We start from the raw sequence: 20495 nt of genomic DNA on the forward strand, positions 1-20495 counted from the left end.
CAACTAACAATAATGTTCTCAAAGGACTGAGTGCCTTCTGATACTTAGTCAGTGGTTTACCACTTGAAGGCATACTAAGTACTTTTATAAAATTGCTGAAACTAATCTTATGTAAGAATTTGCAGAATTGGATCCCTTACCTTACATACTTTGTACTTATTTCAATGCATCCTTCTGAATTTTTCCAATTTAGAGCCACACACTATCAAGCCTCTCCTACAATTTTTTAAAGGAATGCTAATTTTAAACACTTTAGAGTTGCCCAGAGTTGCTTTATGGAACACAATATTTTAAAACATGTGTATATATTGCACATTTAAAACCATATCTCCATCTCAAAGTCTATAAATTTAACAAAACATACACATATACACATACATGCAACACTTGAAGAAAAGCATCCCTCAGCCAGACACAGATCCTCATTTTGGAACAACTACATGCAGACCATAAACCAAACTTATACAACACTCACAAAAGTTCTGTGTATACAGTATGGCAGGCATACAAAATGGAAAAAAGTCCCGTATTACTCAGCATGTTACATTAAAAAGACAGCTAAACAGGTAAAACTAGCATTTCCTTTCTAAAGTAATTGCCTCAAGTTGTACATGGGTTATTTCAACCCTACAACAGAGCCCACCTTTACTTTAAAAAGGCAAAAAGTTGACGTTGTCAAAACAATCTGAATAGAGTTATCCTCTCTGAAATCATCATACTACAGCATTTATTATCTGCAGGACAGAAAATTTAGCTGTTTCTTCACTTCAGTGGAGTGAGACAACAGAAAGTTACTTGTTCACACCAACATTTCCTTCTGGTATACTTGCATGTTTGCACACTGTATGCTTAATGAGTAAGAATGCAGACATATCATCTCCAACATTTTTTTTTCTCAAGCACATTTCCAAGGTCCAAGAGCTTCATTTGACAAAGCTACCTAAGAGGCAAAGGATTAGCCCAGTTGTCTTTCATGCCAGTTTCACAAACTTATGCTATAAACACAACCTCAGTACACAAAATACCAATTAGCTTTACCAAGATAAACCCAGGATAAAGCTCGTTGTGCTTTGTTTTCTAGATGTTTGGTTCACACAAATGAAGAGCCACCATACAGGACTTTCCAAAGTTCACACGTGTGTACAGTTGGTAGACGGTGGTGTATCTATCCGACTTTTGTTTTCCTTTGCATCATTCAGAGGTGACTCGTTACCTATCTGGCATTTGAAGACTTGTTTGTAGGCCTTCCTAAAATTTTCAGAGAGAAATGCATATATAATCGGGTTCACTGAAGAATTGCTGTAAGCCAGGCAGTGTGCAGTTACTCTGAAGAGAAAGGAGGCTTGAGTCAGTGGGAAAACTCCAAATTCAGCCCAGAGATGAATCACGTGATGCGGCAGCCAGGAGATGCCGAAAACCACCACCACCACCAACACAGTCTGTGCTGTCTGGGACAGGGAAAGGAAAACACAGATGGCTGATGAGCACTTAAAGAATCAGCTTTAAATTTGCTTCATAACCACTTTCTTTTGGGGGGGTGTGTGTGGAAGGTAGACCGAGAGAGAACACAATTTGGAATATTTATGACTGATCTTACTCCATTACCTGCGCGGGATTTATTTTGCATAGCGAATTACTGCAAGGAGAACCTTAGCCGTGAAAATGCCACCATAAAAGACAAATGTGTAACCTTGCTCAAAGGTTAAAGAGTGATGCTCCTGATTCCCCACCCAAGAGACTAGCCTTTTCTGAGGTGGATGTAAAATGAGGATAACATGGGCCTTCGGGAAATTTCGTCCAGCTCTAATGGTCTATATTTTGGTACAGTGCACAACAACTGTTGAACAAAATTCCAAGAGAGATCTATTGTACATGAAGACAGTTTGTGGAAGAGCTTAGAACAGCCAGACAAACACTTTGGTCAAGCATCTACAAAAGGAACAGGTTTGGTTGTTTTTTAAAGTCTCTCCTTTAAACATAAAACTTCCCCGGGGAAGTCATACAGCAACGTTCTGGGATACAACTAGGGATAAGAAGAGAACAGTAATGAGCTTGAAATTTCTGGTGATTGTGTATCGTCAAAAAAAATGTGGAAATCAAAGCTTACCACCAAACACTTAATTTAGAAAAATGAAACACAAAACAACCTCAGTACTGCCTCCTGACTCCACTTTCATTAGTAATGAGAGGAAGGGCCATCAAGTTCAGTAGATCCATCCAGAGAGCAGAGAGCTGCAGTATCTTTCAGTGCAGACCTTTCAGGTGCTGAAGGTGGATTTTGACTGTGTTTTCTTTATCCCTCACTTACTTCAGAAACAGCAGTTAGTGCTTTGCAGTAGTTCAGCTAATTAATATCTACTCTGTTAATAAATACCTCTTTCAACTAAATCACTCTCCCATTATCATTACTATATTAACACTCTATTAATACTTAAGGCTCTTCACAGGCAAAACTAACCCAGAGGCCACAGGCTGCTGATGCTGAATACTGCAGCACAGAGAACTTCTAGACTTTCTACTAGTCTATGGACCTTAGTCTACACTTCTTGAACTGATCAACACTCAGTAGCAATTCAGACTGACCTGCCCTATCATAACATGACTTGCAGAAAAAAAAAAAGAGTTAAATTTCTGCAGCAACAGGTTAAATTAACTTATGACAGATACAACTGTTGGTTAGCAAAATCTCACAACAGAAACCAAAGGACATTATATTTGTAGTAAATATAGTATTTTTTTAATATCCTCTACTGCTGCTCCTCCACTTAGCCCTATGGGATTTAAGTCAGTTGCCACTAACAGCCACACAAGTATTATCTCGTTCAGGTCTCACCAGTATAATACATGGTAAGAGGGAAGTATAAATTAAGAGCAGCTCTTTTATGAGGCCTTCAATGTGTAAATATTGCAACTGAAAACAGATTGTCTGGGTATCACATGAACAATTGTTTCAAAAGAGGCATAATATTTCAGTTTGCTTAAAATTTAAAAAAAACCCAAAATACACCAGAGAAAAAACACTGATTTTCAACAGCCTGTAGAGATACCCTGGAAAGCAGAGGCTGACTAGGTTATTTTCAGTGGTGCCCAGTGACAGGACAAGGAACAACAGATACAAGCCAGAACACAGCAGGTTCTACCTCAACACAGAGAGACACTTTTTTATTCTAAGGCTGACGGAGCACTGGAGCAGGCTGCCCAGAGAGGTTATGGAGTCTCCTTCTCTGGAGACTTTCAAAACCCGCCTGGATGGGTTCCTGCGTGGCCTGCCCTAGGTGGTTCTACTTTGGCAAGTGTGTTAGACTCGATGATCTCTCAAGGTCCATTCCAGCCCTTAAAATTCTGTGATTCTGTTATTTGGTATCCGCAGGATAAGGAATTTTGCATTAGGAACCCTCACATCATTTGGTTTATCCTATTAGTCCTCCTAAGCCTAACTTCAGAGATTACCTTTTCAAAATCATCACTACGCCTTGCAACCTCAGTAACACTAAGAGAAAACAAAGTTGCTTTGAAAAACATGAGTTAGGCCTTAAGGCAGAGAAACACATTTTCTAAGGTGAAAAAAAGTCGTGGGCTGCCTTTTTTCCCCCTCCTTATGTTACTGAGCTCTTATATGTGTAAGCAGTCTTGAGCATATTTGTAATGCTTTTCCCTGAAGCTATGAAAGCTACTTCTTAACCACATCTGACTTTAACTTGCAATTAAAAAAGGAAAAAATAATAAAGTTAATTTTTAGAGGATATGGACAGATATTTCCAGATTGAGAATAATTTAGATGAGAGTAGAGATGGCAACATACAGAATATCTTAACTCTGACCATGAAGATATTAAGTGCAGAAGTATGTAAGTTTTTTACAGAATCAGGACAATTTTTGTTTAAATTCTAGGAATTAAAATCAACTACAGAAAATAGAGAGTGCATGAATGGCAGATTATTTATTCCCTGTTGAGCCCATGTATGTCTCATTTACACTGCAGACAGTCTGCGTGCCCATATGGTAATAGTGATCAGATCAAATGAAGAGCTATAGCCTAAGGGGTTTTTCTGACTCCACATTCATAAACTGAGAAGTTAGCCAAATAAATACCATGGTCAACTCTGCCCTAAAATAAGAACCATATTATATTAACTGAAAAATGCAATATTTAAATGTTTTTTGAATCAGCTAGCTTAATAAATAAATAAAATTTTACATATTAGGAAAAAATACCTGTGAGGAAAAAAAACAAACCAAAACAAACACACACACACACAAAAAAACCATTAAATATTAAAGACAGGTCGTTTCTCTGTGTGTAAATTTCAGATGCTTTGAAGTTCAAAATATGAAGATCTTAGGTGCACTGCAGTGGAAAGTTCAGATGAAGAAAAAATAAAAGTTCCAATCCTGTTCAGTTCAGAAAGACCCCAAACAAGTCATTAAATACTTCATTCCCTTTTTCCATTACATTTTTGGCAATAAGAAATGTAAAAACAAATTAGCTTAACCATAAAACTAAAATAAAACCAAATAAGATACTTGTAACCAAAGTAATCTACCTTTTTCTTGGATGCTTCTGACTTCTTTGACATGTTTCTCAACTTCTTATGCAAATGATTAAGAACCTGAAAAAGATTAATTTGCATCTTGTATTTCATCACATCCTAAAACTGAATCCCGTGTGTTTTAGCTTGTGCTCTCCAGTGCTGCAGGAGTTGCTTACAGACATTGCTGATCCATTTTATGCTTTCCAGAAGTGAACAATATAAAATCCAAAGGAATTACATATCGGTACCCATGTGATTTAACGAATATGAAGCAGACCACAACTGCATGCTCATACAAAAATGCAGACACATTCCATAACAAATACATATTACAAATGACCAAGACAACAAGTGGAAACCTATTAGGCACTTAGAATTAGCAACCATTCTTCTTCCATAAAAATGTCACTGCTTGTTAATTTAGAATGACCTTTACTGCATGTAACATAAAAAGTGTATGTTTTGAGTCAGAGTTTTTCTGAGTCACCTGCATAATTTGCTTTCTTCAGCTAGATGTTTCGTTAATATAATCAGGATACTGGTGCTATTTGATCTTTGAATGAAGCTTAGGCCTTCAAAAGTAATTTAAACTAAAATGTATCTCACATGAGGCATGACCTTTGCTAACACTTTGGTGATAGTTGGCCACATACCCTTCACAATTAATTCTTTTCAATGTCTCAAAAAGGCTCATCATCCACATTTTCACACAATTGTTTACACACAAGATGTTGGATAGCGAATGCAGAGAGGGGCATGCTTCTGTCTGCAGTCATTATTAACTGAAGCTAATAGATTCATATGATGTAGGCACAGGAGGAGTGGAATCTGGTGTTCAGCTGAGTATGTTTAACAATTTGTAAAACATACAGAATTAAAAAACAAACCAAACCACCACCAACAAAAATGATGCTCAGTTAAACTCTAGGGTTTAATTAGAAATAGCAAGAGGGAATTTTTAGAGGGTGTCAGAGGTTAGAGCACAGTTGGCTGGTGATGATGTTAGGTTTCACTTTACATAGCTCTAAAATACACTGAGAATGTTCCCATAGGTAAGATCATCTGGAATTAGTAGGTGAGATCATCCAGAATTAGAAAAAAAGGGGGTTTTAAGGAATGTAACAATACATTTTAAGGCTTATAAGGAGACTTCTTGGGCTGTGGAAAAGCATAGAAATTCAAATTCTCTTATATTATCCAGGGATGTTTTTTCTGCTTTAAGACACACAGCTAACCACTACCAGGACAGACACCAAACTAGAAGACCTCTAGACCTAACCCTTTTACTTGATCCCACTCTGGCACTGGATTCTTAGAAACACACATAATGAATTAAAAGAAAGAAGATGGTATTTGTGAATAACTGTAGCTCATCAGTGATTCCACTTTCAACGTATCTGCTCCTAGCTACCAGGGAACTACAATGATAAAAATAATAATTACTTGTAACCACTTAACATTGAAAGTGTTTACCTGTGCATTAGCATGTTTGTACATAAAAGACTCAGACCTTCATGTACTCCTTGTTCTGAACCACTATCCAGGCTGTTACCAAGGCTAACCCGGGCTCAGGAAAAGCCAAACGAAAATAAACAAGTTTTCTCACAGGAGGCAATGTTTTGGACCTTCTTTTTTATCCAGGATGAAGCAGACCAGAAGGAAAGGACTGAATGCCCCTTGAAGTCCAGCAGAAGAATCTTTTGATGGCCCTCTGGTTTACACATTCCTTATCTGTCTGATGTCACCATGTAGAACAGCTGAATTACTTAGTCCATGGGTGGGAAAAAAAGGCAAAATAAAAAAGAAAGCGTGGGAGAAATACAGTGAAGTTCATTTCCCATCACTGCTGCTTCACCTGTTGTGGCCCCTTCACAAAACCTACAGTGATGGCTTGTTTCTACTGCTGCTTTGAAAATCACCTTCCACCCAGAGACTGTTATATACTGCCCTTTCCCCTCACAGTTCAAAACTAAGCTCTGAACAGAAATCAGAACTGAAGTTTTTAGCACATTTTTTGCATTTCATCTCTCCCGGGAGAAGGATGCAGTACACTAAAATATTAAGTCAGAAAAAAATAAATTAAAGTTTGAGAGGGATTTGAAGGTTTAGATTATAATCTTCCAATGAATCCCTCTCAAATTCCTCTCTTTTAGATTATAATCTTCCAACGAATCCCTCTCAAATTCCTCTTTCAGATTATATATGTATTTCATATAAAAGTCTCTGCAGTGAAATTGTGCTGGGTCTACACAGCAGCATACTAGATAGTATGCAAACCAGCAGCAAGAGAAAAAGGTAGAGTTTTATTAACTGTCAACAGCAGTGGAACAGCACTCAGAGAATGCTATGGAGGAATATGAAGAGCCATGTTTATGCACAAACACTACAAGGCAAATCAAAGACACTTCTCCTCACTGCCCTGTGCAAATCAAGTGTTCTCTGGGCCAATGATACCCACAGTCTCTGACACCCACAGTCACTTTGCCTGAATAAATAATAATTCAATATATGCCCCTTAATTAGTCTGAGGTTATGTATCTAAAGTCTTTTAAAACTAATAGATTTGCGTGTGCATTTTTACCTCATGCAATGGAATACCCACCCTGCTAAAAATTAGGTCACAGCCTGTTCTCATAAAGTGTTATCTTTTTAAAAAAAATTCAGCTCTGAGGAAAAATTAACTCTTTACACAAAACTTTTATAGTTCTGGTTTCCATGTACCTGTTGATCAGACATCTTACTTGGTTCTCAAGGAATCACGGAATCATAGAATCAATAAGGTTGGAAGAGACCTCAAAGATCATCAAGTCCAACCTGTCACCCAAGACCTCATCTGTTTTGTCAAAATGAGGATGGGGTGCTGCAGGAAGAAAACTATGCTGTAGTGAAAGAGGGTGTAAGGAGACTGGGAACATCACAGAAGTACACAAGAAGTTCCAGTCTGGTCCAGAGTGCATTATCACAACTACCACCAATGGCACACAGAGGCCATGGATTTTGTCTGCAGACTATACATTTCTGTTTGGTTTTCTTCACCGCCCCCACCCACCCTGCATCTGTTTCAAAAGCTACATTCGAGATGGTTTGAGAGCCAAGGGGAAAAATGGCTTAAACTTTCTGCACCCACACATAAGTCTACCAAACAAAATTTTAATTCTACACTGTTGCACAGCATATTTTTTGTCTGGCTGTGTATAACCATTCCACTGATTAGACCTCCACTATCCACCACTAAAAATCACACAGCAGGATAGCCTGCCCAAGGTCATTTTCTAGTAAGAATGAACTGCTTGTTTAACAGAGCCATAATGTGAGCAATACATTCTGAACCATCTTTTATAGTATGAACCTGATTTCAATTCAAATGCCTCTGCCTGCAATACATTTTTTAAAGTAACACTGCTACTTCTATTGTCACAACCTATCCTTCACCCTCTTTGGTTTAATAGTGTGTCACTAATGTGTCATACTCTTTAGGTTATCTTTTTGTTTTAGTTTAATAACATTTTCCCTCACTGCTCAGCAAAATTTAGATGTAATGTCTTAAGCCAAGAACCATATAAGCTTGTATTTTATGTTGAGGTTTCTACTTTTTATGGCATACTTTTAAACATGTCTATAAATCATACTTGACTTTCACGAATTCAGAATGTTCAGAATGATAGATAACAATGGAAACATTCTTCAGGCAAGAAATATTTCATTTTAAAAAGCCGTTAACATTATACATCTATAAAAGGAAAAGCTTGCTAATGATTTTTGGTGTCCAACATAAAGGTTTGTTTAAAGGAGGCATCATAATTGGGTACTCAAAAGCAAAGGCAACTCAGTTGTCAAACTATGCTACCACAGCAGTTGTCGATTGCAAGAAGCTCATTTGGACTAATTTATTACTTTGCCCTTTAAGAGCACAGCAGTGAGTAAACATTACAGCAGTGCTACAAAACACCTGCAGCCAGTATCAGAAAGATGCAGCAAGTAACATGAAAAGCAAGTATGCAGCACTGTAACTGAACTAATATCTACATAATCACTGCTCCTCTGTAGTGAGGTCATTTTAAGAGTAGATCTGTGAGCCAACAATAGCTGGTTTCCTGCAGATTTGTGATTTCTTGACTATGCATTCCCTGTAAGTTGTGTCTCCTTCATGAGTACATGCTACATGAGACCTCTTCTCCTTATAGCTGGTCTGATGTTAAACAGCTGAGTGCAAACAGACTCTCCTTAAAAGACAAAGGATATGGAGACTCTCTGCCTTCTTTATTGACTTCTTTTTTCACAAAACTAGGGAAATATCATTCCTTCTGATATTTTCACTCCTCTATTGAAGTTGGTTGAAGCTGAACCAGAGTTATTCGTGGAAGAGAAATGGGCAGCTGAACACATAGGACACAGAGCACAATCTCATAAATCTCTGCCTTAAGAACACATTACATGAGATCTCCAGTTCTGATTCTGTGGGAGGATGCTGTTTTCAAATACCCACACTATTTCAGAACTTCCGTAGGTTGTAACAGTATTGGTATACACCAGGGAAAATACAAGTCTCCCTCAACATAATTTGAGAGTGAGAAGGATAAAGACAGCTCTGTATTAGAGTGCCTAAAATATCAAACTTTCAAAACTGAAAGTTCAGTTGTAATTTGCTTATAAAAGAAACGGAATTGCTTTAAAGGAGTCTGGGAAAAAAGCAATATATTCCAATGGAGAATGAGTCTCCTTTGTCTTAATCTACTGCATCAGAAGAGTGCACTATTTAGCAGATCCACAGTTGATGAAAGCCAGTGAAGTCCGTAAGAAACAAATGTGGTTAGTTTTATAATACTTCTGAGGCTATTGCTCAGCAATAATCCTCTAGCCCTGTGTGCATTCAGAAACCAAAATACTCGCTGCACTTCATAGTCCTTTAGAAACTTCAACGTAAGAGCACATTGACCACCTTGCTTGAGACCTGTAGAAGTAGCAATGGCTTTGACAAATCCCTCTCCCTCACTCAGCTCCATGTGCCAAAATATTGCAGCTGAAGATTTGCCAGTGGATACCAATGAGGGTGGGAATAAGCCTTTGCACTGCAAGGTACCTCAAATAGACTTGTACCGGTGGGAATACCAGGTATCTCCTAGGCATCTCCTAGAACTCAGGTTGGATCTTCCAGCCTGGCACCGTGGCACACAAAAGTTGTACATACAAGCTCAAAACATATCATCACGCAAGGGTTAGATCCTAGCCTGGCAATAATTTAAGAACTAGATTGTAGTTGTAACTTGGAGCAGCCCTCAGTTTACAAAATGGTCCTGGGCACATATCTCACACAGGTTTGCTTGATTGGTTTGGGCTTTTGTAGTTTTATTTAGGGGTTGTTCGGGGTGGGGGGGGGTGGGGTGTTGGTTTTTCGTTTGTTCTTATTTTGGGAGGGTGGTTGTTTTTGGTGGGTTTGGGTGCTTTTTTTTGGGGGGGGGGAGGGGAATTAATCTACACTCTGATAATCTATGGCTATAGCAAGTTTCCCCCTTTTCACAGTTCTGTCATATTCACTACTGCAGACGAAATACCAGTGTATTCACCCAGGGAAAGCGGAGTTCAGTTTACATATGAGAACATATCTTCTCCATTTGCCAGGTCAGCCTTGTTTTATTGCAAACAATAATTTAAAAATGTAACTTTGCTTTAGCAGAGTTGGATGCTGTTCTAGCCTTAATTTGCACATCACAGTTAAGCTGATGTAATACATGTATAACTGAACAGAACATAAAACTAGTCGTTCAAATTAAACACTTAAATTGCACCTATTGAACTTGGCAATTAAAGAACTGACCTCTGTACAATTAAGAAGTCCTTATTTGCAAGAGCAGACCTATCCCCTCAAATGTAAATTACTGTGTAAGGAGAAATCCTGGCACATAAACGGGAGGATTTCTGCCTAACTCAGCAGGCAGCACACAGTGCTCCAGATCCTGTCCAGCAGCAAGCAGTGGACCCTGCGCTGAAGGCTGCAATTAACATTCACAGGAAACTATGACAGTTTGCCTGAGCACAAAAGTCTTTAAATACAGTTATTCAGGCATCCTTACTACTTATTTCCTGACGAGATCCACTGCTCCCTAGCACCACCTACCCTGACTGAAGTCAGAGACACATTTCCCATCCACTTCAACCCTGGCAGACAAGGCTCACAAGGACCAGGCAGCATAATGAATCTCTTGCTCTTAACATGCTAACTGGACCAGACCAAACTGGGGAATTTGAGTCATTTCTAAGTGTGCTGCATTTTAAAGAATGCAGCCCAAATAACACAGCCCAAATAACTTGTTGTGGTGTCAGACTTTGAGATAAACTCCTCATACAGCGCTGCAAGAAAATGAGGCAGTTATGTTGACAGAGAAAGCAGCAAAGCACTGATGCTTCTTAGCACTTCACAAACAAGATGTGGCAGAGGAACCCCAATTATTACCAGAACATCCACCCTCTCTGCCCCATGCAATCCTTGTCCCAAACTGTGTTACACACAAACACACACACACATGTCCCGAGTTCCCTCAGCTATAAAACCTGCCCTCTCCCTTTGCACCACAAACTCACCCCTGCCACATTGCCTCCTGACCTGTCATGTTTCTTCACGTGCCCAGGGATTGCAACACAGCTCATGGACATCTGTCACCACTGTCCCGTCCCACCCCACCCCCCGTTTTACATATCCTTTACCACCACCTGCTTTGCCCCACCTTGGCATAGCAGAAGGAGATTAGTAGCAGTGGGAGTAGATATCCGAAGACAAACGTGCAAACCACATAGACCTTCTTGTGGCGTGGGTTGGGCCAGTGTTCCCAGCAAAAGGTCTGGTTGCTGGCCTCGCGGTGGAAGAGGTGCTGGTGGTGAGCTACAGGTGAGGCCATGGCGAAGGACAATGCCCAGATGAGCCCTACACCCAGCAGCGCATTGCGGGAAATGCGCAAGGCTGAGGAGCGTCGGGAGTGCACGATGGCCACGTAGCGGTCCACAGACATGGCCGAGAGTGTGAAGATGCTCACCAGCATGGAGACGGTGAAGAAGTAGTGGATAAACTTGCAGATGAAGGCACCCAGCACCCAGGTCGGGAGCACGTAGACCGTGGACTGGAAGGGGATGCAGAAGAGCAGGTAGGCCAGGTCAGCAATGCTCAGGTTGAGGATGAAGATGTTAGTGGTGCTGCGGCGCTTGCCTGGCTTGCTCCTCGCCAGCACTGTGATCACCAGAGAGTTGCCCAGCACCCCCAGGGTGAAGATCAGGCCAAAGATGACCAAGGTGATGAAGTTCTCGATGCCGATGCCAAAGAGAGGCTTTCCCTCCGCGTCCGGCAGCCTGGAGAGGTTGAAGTCCCCGCGCGGCAGCTCTGTCCCAGCCCGGGACAGGTTGAAAACCGCCGTCTCCATCCTTCGTTTTGCTGTCTGCCAAAGTTTCTGCGGGCAGAAAACGGAGCTGCTGCTGCCCCGCACAGCGGTGAGGCAAGGGCGGCAGAGACGGGCGCGGGGGTGGGGGACGGTACCGCCGCACAGTGCCCTGCAGCTAGCGGGGGCGCAGCCTGCGCGGGCGGGCGCGGAGGCTGCGCGGCAGCCCCAGCTGCCCTTAGCAAGCAGCGCGCTCCGCCCGCCTGGCCGCGGGGCCCGGCGCCCTCGCCACCGGGGGAGGTGCTCCGGCCGCGCACCCCACTCTGCGCCCGGGTCCGACCCGCGGAACGGCGGAGCCTCCGCGTCTTCCCACGCTGGCAACTGCTGCTTCTCCGCTAGACGGAGCTCCCCTCTGGGAAACGAGTAGTGGGAGATTTCCCCCCTTCTTTTATTCTCCTCGTCTATTTCGCCCTCGGCCTGACGATCCTCGGACAGGGTACGGAACGGAGCCGGCCGACCCTGGCCTCAGTCCCCACCTCCGAAAACTTCTTTCTGGTTTTTGCCGTCACTCCCAGGGAGGCTCAAGAAGTCGCGTCTTCCAACGGTGCTGGGAGATCCAGCTGGATTAAAATGAAACTCTCTTAGAAAGACGGAAGATGAAGCTCCTGCCTGCACCCACAGCAACAGGCAGCCGGCAGCGGGAGTTAGTCCGAACTATACTCAGTATTTTCCCTTCGTTCCTGGGTTTTCATTAATCATGCAGTAATATGCAGTAGGTCACAGGACGAAAGGTGGCAGACGTTGTTAATCATTCCCCCGCCACAAAAAGACAAAACTAAAGGACAAGCCAATCTGACCGCATCTCACGCTGAAATGGCCAAGCCAGTGCTTGTCCGTCGTGGCTGCAGGAGCAGCTCCCTGGTGAGGGCAGCCGCAGGCAGTGCCTGAAAGCGACGATATGAGAGCCCCTGGAAAGTCAGTCGTTCCACAAGTCAGTCTTCTCAGGATTGTATGAAATATAAAACTTCCTCCACCACATGGATGCGAGTTCAAGTAAATACTCGTGCAGAACACAGAGCTCATGAATGGAACAGATCTACCTCAGTGCTCTCAAACACCGCTTTTCATATTGCCAGTCAGTGAGTGACAGCTGCTTATGTTGTGTTTTATTTCTCTCCTCTAGGGACCTTGCCTTCTAGTGGTTAAAAGCCCCTTTGTGACACAGAGCACAGCGGTGAGAGTGCAGGCTGGGCGTGACACGGCGTTTGCAAAGACCGTCCTGCTAACGCAGGGGCTCAGTGCTGCTCTCAGCCGTTTCCCTGTGGAGCAGGACCACAGGTAGCGCTGCTCGCATGTGTTCTTGATGGCAATGAAGCCTTTGCTTATTTTGCAGTCAGCAGTTTTGCGCGGGTTTTCTACCTTTCCTTTTGCTACTTATGCTCACACATCTCAACAGCTGCGCATCATCTGGCTGCAGAGCTACTGACTTTTGCAGATCAAAGTTTTAATTAAACTTATGTATGGTCTGGTCCATTCTGTCCAAAGGAACAGATAATGGGAGAGCACAATTCGGTTTCTATAGATCTGAGAAACTTTTATTTGGATCGAACTGTTATCTATGTCTGTTATAATTCAATTTAGAAGATAAAAACATATTAAGCAAAAATAAATAAAAATTACTGCAAGACTTGTGGGTTGGGTTGATTTTCCCCCTAATAGACATACTTTATCATTTGGTTGACATGTTTGATTACCATGCAGACCTACTGGTCTCCACTTCTGTAAGGGATGTGGTTTCGATTCAACATTTCTAGAATATATCAGATATTGTGGACTTTCTGGAAATGCTCTGAGTATATTGTGGAAATGGATAGAAGTCTATAGATTTCCTTAGTGTTGTTGATGCCTGGGTTTGTTGCTATGAATTCCTTCATATAGTGTCATACAAGAAATAATTTTGAATGCTGGTGTTCTACTTTTGAATCATATATTGTTGCCAGACATCTCTTTTCTAGGATGCCAGGAGCACAACCCCAGCCTGGCTGAAGTTAATAGGGTAGGATAGGATAGGATAGGATAGGATAGGATAGGATAGGATAGGATAGGATAGGATAGACCAGGTTGGAATAGACCTTCGAGAACATCATGTCCAACCCATCATCCAACACCATCTAATCAACTAAACCATGGCACCAAGCACTCCATCAAGTCTCTTCCTAAACACCTCCAGTGATGGTGACTCCACCACCTCCCTGGGCAGCACATTCCAATGGGCAATCACTCTTTCTATGAAGAATTTCTTCCTAACACCCAGCATAAACCTCCCCTGGTGCAGTTGCTAACATTGCATTCATCCTAACTCGCCAACTGAAACTTGGCATTAGTCCTTGTCACTCATGCTTCTATTTTCTTAAGAAATATTATCTTTTGAACAGTACAGCCTGAAATGTGACCAAAGAGTATGGCCTTTTTTTACAGACAAGTAAGCAGGAAAATGAGTACAGAAACAACATCAGTTTTAAGGGAAAGCAACCTGAATGTCACTATTGTGATCCAGAAAGGAACATTGATTCTGCTAGTTTCCTTAGATGTTCAATTGACAGTTTTGGAGTTCAAGATTTGCTTTTCTTTTACATATATGTTTTAAGATGTATAGTTCTTATAATACTGCCCATGAGTATTAGAGAAGCCAGCAAACACAGCTATATTGTAGCTTTTCTGTCAACCCTACAGGCTTCAGCTTTAACATCAGCAAAGGAAAAGTCCACATTGGCAGCACTCATGATTCCTGTTAAGACTGCCATAAACAAACAGGTGTTGACATTTTAATCCACAGTTTTAGTTATTTGAACCGAATTAAATTTCCATGCAATAGAAGGTTCCAATGGGAAAGCTGTTGTGAGTTCAGCACAAGTAATTATATAATGGTAATGAGTTACTTGGAGATGTAGGAGACAAAAACTCAGTAAAAAATTTACATCATGCTTTAGGAAATTACATTTGATATCTTTGGAAAACAGGTATTTCAAGCACAAGCCTCACATATTTCCTTGAGTCTGGTTTTATCAAATCTTGTCCCAAACACCTTTTTTTTTTTTACATGAAAAGATATACTTTTGTCAAAACTAAACCAGCTTATCAACATCACATAAAGTGGGAAATTAAACTTCTTTTGCTTGTGGCCAGGATCCACAGTTATCTTTACTTGATAATATTTTTCACCTCCAGCAAAGTATTTTTTGTTTGGAGAGGAGGAGACTCAGGGGTGACCTTATTGCTCTCTACAACTACCTGAAGGGGGGTTGTGGTGAGGCAGAGGTTGGTCTCTTCTCCCAGGCGACCAGTACCAGAACAAGAGGACACAGTCTCAGGCTGCGTCAGGGGAGGTTTAGGCTGGAGGTTAGGAGGAAGTTTTACACAGAGAGAGTGATTGCCCATTGGATTGGGCTGCCCGAGGAGGTGGTGGGGTCGCCGTTGCTGGGGGTGTTCAGGGCGAGGCTTGACAGGATGCTTGGTTCCATGGTTTAGTTGATTAGGTAGTGTTGGATGATAGGTTGGACACGATGATCTTGAAGGTCTCTTCCAACCTGGTTTATTCTATTCTATTCTATAATTTTCCATAGCAACCAATGGGGAAAATGGTGGAAGAAACCCATAAAGCAGCTGGGTAGTTAAGTACCCTGTTAAGTTTAGAACCACATGGCTACTCCTCAGTGACTTAGACTGGGAAATATTACTGAGAAACAGCATCACAAGGTTGTCCTTCCTTTCTCTCACTTCAGTGGTGGGGTACCTTATTTTTTATATGGTTCCAATAATAAAAATATTTGACTTACACTGGTACATTTTTTTGTTTCAGGTAAGAGAAATCATGTAGCAATCCAACAAATTGATTTAAAAGATTCATTACAACAGAAGCCTTTGTTACTATGTAATGGGTATATAATAAACACAAAATCAAAATAATTTTAGTAAAATGCATTTATATTGAAAAAAATGACATTTACTTAGCATGTCTGAAACAATAAAGAATACAGATGGTACTACAGGTTTCCTGCACTTTTTAGCTACGGTCCCAGTTTTCATTTTTGGGATATATTTAAGAAGTATATACATTGATCTGTGTCTTTATACAGGAATAAAATGTGTATAATAGGGCATGCTAACTTCTTCAGGGAAATATTTCAGTAAAATGCCGTATAAATTATTTTTGGCTTTTTTATGGTCTGTAGTGAAAGTAAAGCTGGACTTGCGGTTCAAGCCTGTCAACTGCACCTCAGTGTCAGTACAGAGCAACAAGCACAGCAAGAGAGTGATTGCCCATTGGAATGGGCTGCCTGGGGAGGTGGTGGAGTCGCCATCATTGGAGGTGTTCAGGAGGAGACTTGATAGGGTGCTTGGTGCCATGGTTTAGTTGATTAGGTGGTGTTGGATGATAGGTTGGACACGATGATCTTGAAGGTCTCTTCCAACCTGGTCTATTCTATTCTATTCTATTCTATTCTATTCTATTCTATTCTATTCTATTCTATTCTATTCTATTCTATTCTATTCTATTCTAATTTAAAGTGTGCTTACATTAAAGCACATGAGTAGTCCTGAAAATTTTAGAAATCTCTTAACAATTCAGCCCTTTGCTGACTGACCATTTTGCTTTGCTGCAGAAATATTCTCCAGATTTATTTTGTTTATAACCCACAAAAATTAGGCTTATTTTGAAGACTGAATCTTTTCAGTTATTTATGAAATAAGATAAGGCACAATAGTCCCATCAGCTGCACCCCGTTGTTTTCCTTTATGGCAAGTTCCTGTAGTAGAAATTTACATTTTGAAGGCAGATGTGAACTTGAAATATCATTCAAAAGCTGATTTTTAAAAGGTTATTATTATTGATAACCCATCTTTGATTCACCTTCTGTAAAGTTATCATCAGTCCATTATCTATGAGCATCAACTCCCCTTCTATCTATATTCTATATATTCTTCTATCTATGGATTCTTCTATCTACATTACATTATTCTTGGGAATAATGTAAACCTTAGGTCATAGCTGTCACTACATTCAGATATCCATAGCGGAGAGGTGTCACTAATAAACTGACATTTATTGCTCTGTGCTGACATTTAGGAAGAAGTAAACATCTGCCTCTAGACATTTGAGAGCCACTGATTTTTTTTTATCTTCTAGTTCTCTATGCCAGTTCTTATCAATCATTTCTAAAATAGTCTTTAAAATGTCTACAAGTACAAAGCACAGAACTAAATTTGAAGCTACAGTTTCCAAAATCCCATCCGTAATTGTTTATTATGATTTAGTGCTTTGAGTTAGTGTTCTATGCCTACAACTTAAAAGTTATGTATGAAAACATAGAATCATAGAATCAACAAGGTTGGAAAATACCTCAAAGATCATCAAATCCAACCTGTCACCCAAGACTACTAGACCATGGCACCAAGTGCCACATCCAATCCTTTTTTGAACACCTCCAGGGACAGTGACTCCACCACCTCCCTGGGCAGTCCATTCCAATGCCTAACAACTCTCTCTGTGAAGAACTTTCTCCTCACCTCCAGCCTAAACTTCCCCTGGTACAGTTTGAGACTATGTCCTCTCGTTCTGGCTCTGGTTGACTGGGAGAAGAGACCAACCTCCTCCTGGCCACAACCACCCTTCAGGGAGTTGTAGACAGCAATGAGGTCTCCCCTGAGCCTCCTCTTCTCCAGGCTAAACGATCCCAGCTCCCTCAGCCTCTCCTCATAGGGCTTGTGCTCAAGGCCTCTCCCCAGCCTTGTTGCCCTTCTCTGGACATGTCCAAGAGTCTCAATGTCCTTCTTGAACTGAGGGGCCCAGAACTGGACACAGTACTCAAGGTGTGGCCTAACCAGTGCTGAGTACAGGGGCAGAATGACTTCCCTGCTCCTGCTGGACACACTATTCTTGATGCAGGCCAGGATGCCATTGGCCTTCTTGGCCACCTGGGCACATTGCTGGCTCATGTTCAGCCAGCTGTCAATCAGTACCCCCTGGTCCTTTTCTGTTTGGCAGCTCTCCAGCCGCTCCAACCCCAGCCTGTAGCGCTGCATGGGGTTGTTGTGACCAAAATGCAGCACCCGGCACTTGGACTTGTTGAATGCCACCATGTTGGACTCTGTCCATCTGTCCAGCCAGTCAAGATCCCTCTGGAGAGCCCTTCTACCCTCTAACTGATCAACTCCTGCCCCCAGTTTGGTGTCATCTGCAAATTTACTGATGACTGACTCAACCCCCTCATCCAGATCATCAGTGAAGATATTAAAGAGGATGGGGCCCAGCACTGATCCCTGGGGGACACCACTAGTGCCCCCATATACCATCCTTCATTCAATGCCCAGCAACCTTCTCTGTACAAACAACAAAAGCTAGTCACCATGGTGTGGCAACATGCTCTCACTTTTCAGCTGTTGAAAAGGGTTGCTTGTTTCACTTTTCTTGGTTTGTTGCAATTGCCCCATGGGATGCTTTGTAACGCTGGCTGCAGAAGCAGCTTGCCTGTGCGTAAAAACAACAACTTTATCGTATTTGAAAAAAGAGAGCAACAATACCTGGATTTTCCTTGACAACAGAATCAAAAGTATTTCGGTGAGTGCTTGTAATATGATACAGCACAAAAGAGCAAGTCTTATAAAATTCAAGGCAGTGCAGCAGGCATCAGATCATGGACATGGCATCTGTAGAAGTCATCTGAATGGACACTTGATGTACCTTCAAGCAGCTTCATAAAATGGTAATCTGACTGGCTTAAGGTAGTAGGGCAAGAACAGAAAGGGTTAAGTTCTGTGAAATTAAGTTCTTGTTTCCATATAGGAAAAACAGAAACACAAGCTAAAGAAGACACCTCAGCCACATTAAAGTTGTCTATGCTGAAAGAGAGCACAGTGGAATGTAGCAACCTGGAAAGCCTGATTGCTGCTGAAGCAGGTGTGTGCTGCAGGTTGCTTTGTCTGAGGTTAGCTCCAGATACAGGCCAAGAAAGCAGTAAACAGGGTGATGGAAGTAAAAAGGCCAGGACTTCACTCACTGGGCCTGGAGACCTTGGTCACCAGGGCAGTTTTTTTGGAAAAAGAGAGAAGAGTGGATGGGAAGCCAGCAGCCAGTAGAGAGCAGATGGGGCACCCTTCCCAGTGGTGGCTGCTGCTAGCTGCTACCCTTCCTCCATCCTGGCAGCAGCAGGAGCAGCAACCCTGGCTTGCTCAGGCTCTCTGTAGTTGGCTAACAAAGGGCTTCTGTGTCAATAGCACCCTGGTCTTGTCTTGATCCCAGTATTCACTGTTCAAGTGAAGTAACATCCAATTTGTCCACATTGCTGAGGAGCCTGGATATGTCTTCAAACTATGCAATAAAAATATCAGGAGACTGTCATTTTTACTGCAGGTATCATGTCCATAAATTGTGCAAATCATGTGATTTAGTTTGCTCTTGGAATACTGAAAAGTTGTTCTAAGGATGCCTATACAAACTGAGATTAACATTTTCTAGGAAAGTGATACAACTATACTTCCATAGCTGTGCAAAGGCTTTGTGCAGATATAGCAGAGAAAAACCAGGATTTTTGTAGGCAAACACTGCTGCCTCACTATTTCTGTTAATTATATATGTCAGACTTTCACCATATAAATTGTGAGGCAGGAACATAAAACCTTAGACACATTACTTTTCATTGGAATTACTACTAAAATCACCCTCAGATGCTGACTGCTTTACAAAGTATGTTTCCTATCTTCTAGTTACACATCCTGATAAAGTTAATTTCAGTTAACAAAGTTCTGGGGATAGATTAGAAAGCTTTCTTTTATAGGTTTGGATGCTGCCCCTTACTTTACTACCGTTATGACTTTGGTTGTGTCAGGATTCAGGGAAAATATGAAATTAAAAAGATAAATTCCACACAGAAAAATTCCACACTGATATAGATCTTAACTTCAGATCTTGCAGAAACCAGTTTCCAGTGTTGCTTCCGCCTCTCCAGATTGTGACAAATACTTTTTCCAGCTCTCATATTTTTTTCTGATAAAACAGAGTTTGGATTTACTTTCAGGTAACTACTGATTTTTTTTTATTTTTCTTTTTTATTGCAGTGGATGGAGGCAACTTAAGCTTCACTTTTTCTAAGCCAGACTTTTTATTGGCGTTGGTAACTACCTGAGCTGCTGTTTATTGATTGAGACATGGCCGTACAGTGCTTTAATTTGCTCTGGGAGAGGGTTTTGTTCGGAGCCTGTATCATTAGACTGGTGGTATTGTTCGTTGTTCTGAGGGTTTATGGGAAATGTTGCTCAGGGTTTTATTTGAGGTTTACTGAAAGTACAGGTGAGGTTGTCTTCCCTCAGCTCCCAAGACTCACTGAGTACATTCAGAGCACCATGACATAGGTTTCTGCTGAAGAGTTCCTTATCTAACTGCCCTGCATCTCAGAAGGCAAACAGAAATCAGGAAGAAGAAGGATCAGTTATGTATGACTAATCTTCATTAAATACCTGCTTATCACAGAATCACCAAGGTTGGAAGAGACCTCAAAGATCATCAAGTCCAACCTGTCACCACAGACCTCATCACTACTAG

At 41.4% G+C, this 20495-nt stretch overlaps 1 protein-coding gene across 1 annotated transcript; it reads right to left on the reverse strand.

The window, feature by feature from the left end:
- Positions 1-1130: 1130 nt before the first annotated feature.
- Positions 1131-12758, reverse strand: GALR1 (galanin receptor 1). The gene is made up of 5 exons (XM_009902701.2): positions 12754-12758; positions 12576-12636; positions 11255-12415; positions 4545-4610; positions 1131-1448 (listed from the first exon to the last, which is right to left on the reverse strand). Exons 1-5 carry the CDS (start codon positions 12756-12758, stop codon positions 1131-1133), a joined length of 1611 nt encoding a protein of 536 aa, XP_009901003.2.
- Positions 12759-20495: the final 7737 nt, after the last annotated feature.

This window comes from Dryobates pubescens, chromosome 9, assembly GCF_014839835.1.
Source record: "Dryobates pubescens isolate bDryPub1 chromosome 9, bDryPub1.pri, whole genome shotgun sequence".
Taxonomy (NCBI): domain Eukaryota; kingdom Metazoa; phylum Chordata; class Aves; order Piciformes; family Picidae; genus Dryobates; species Dryobates pubescens.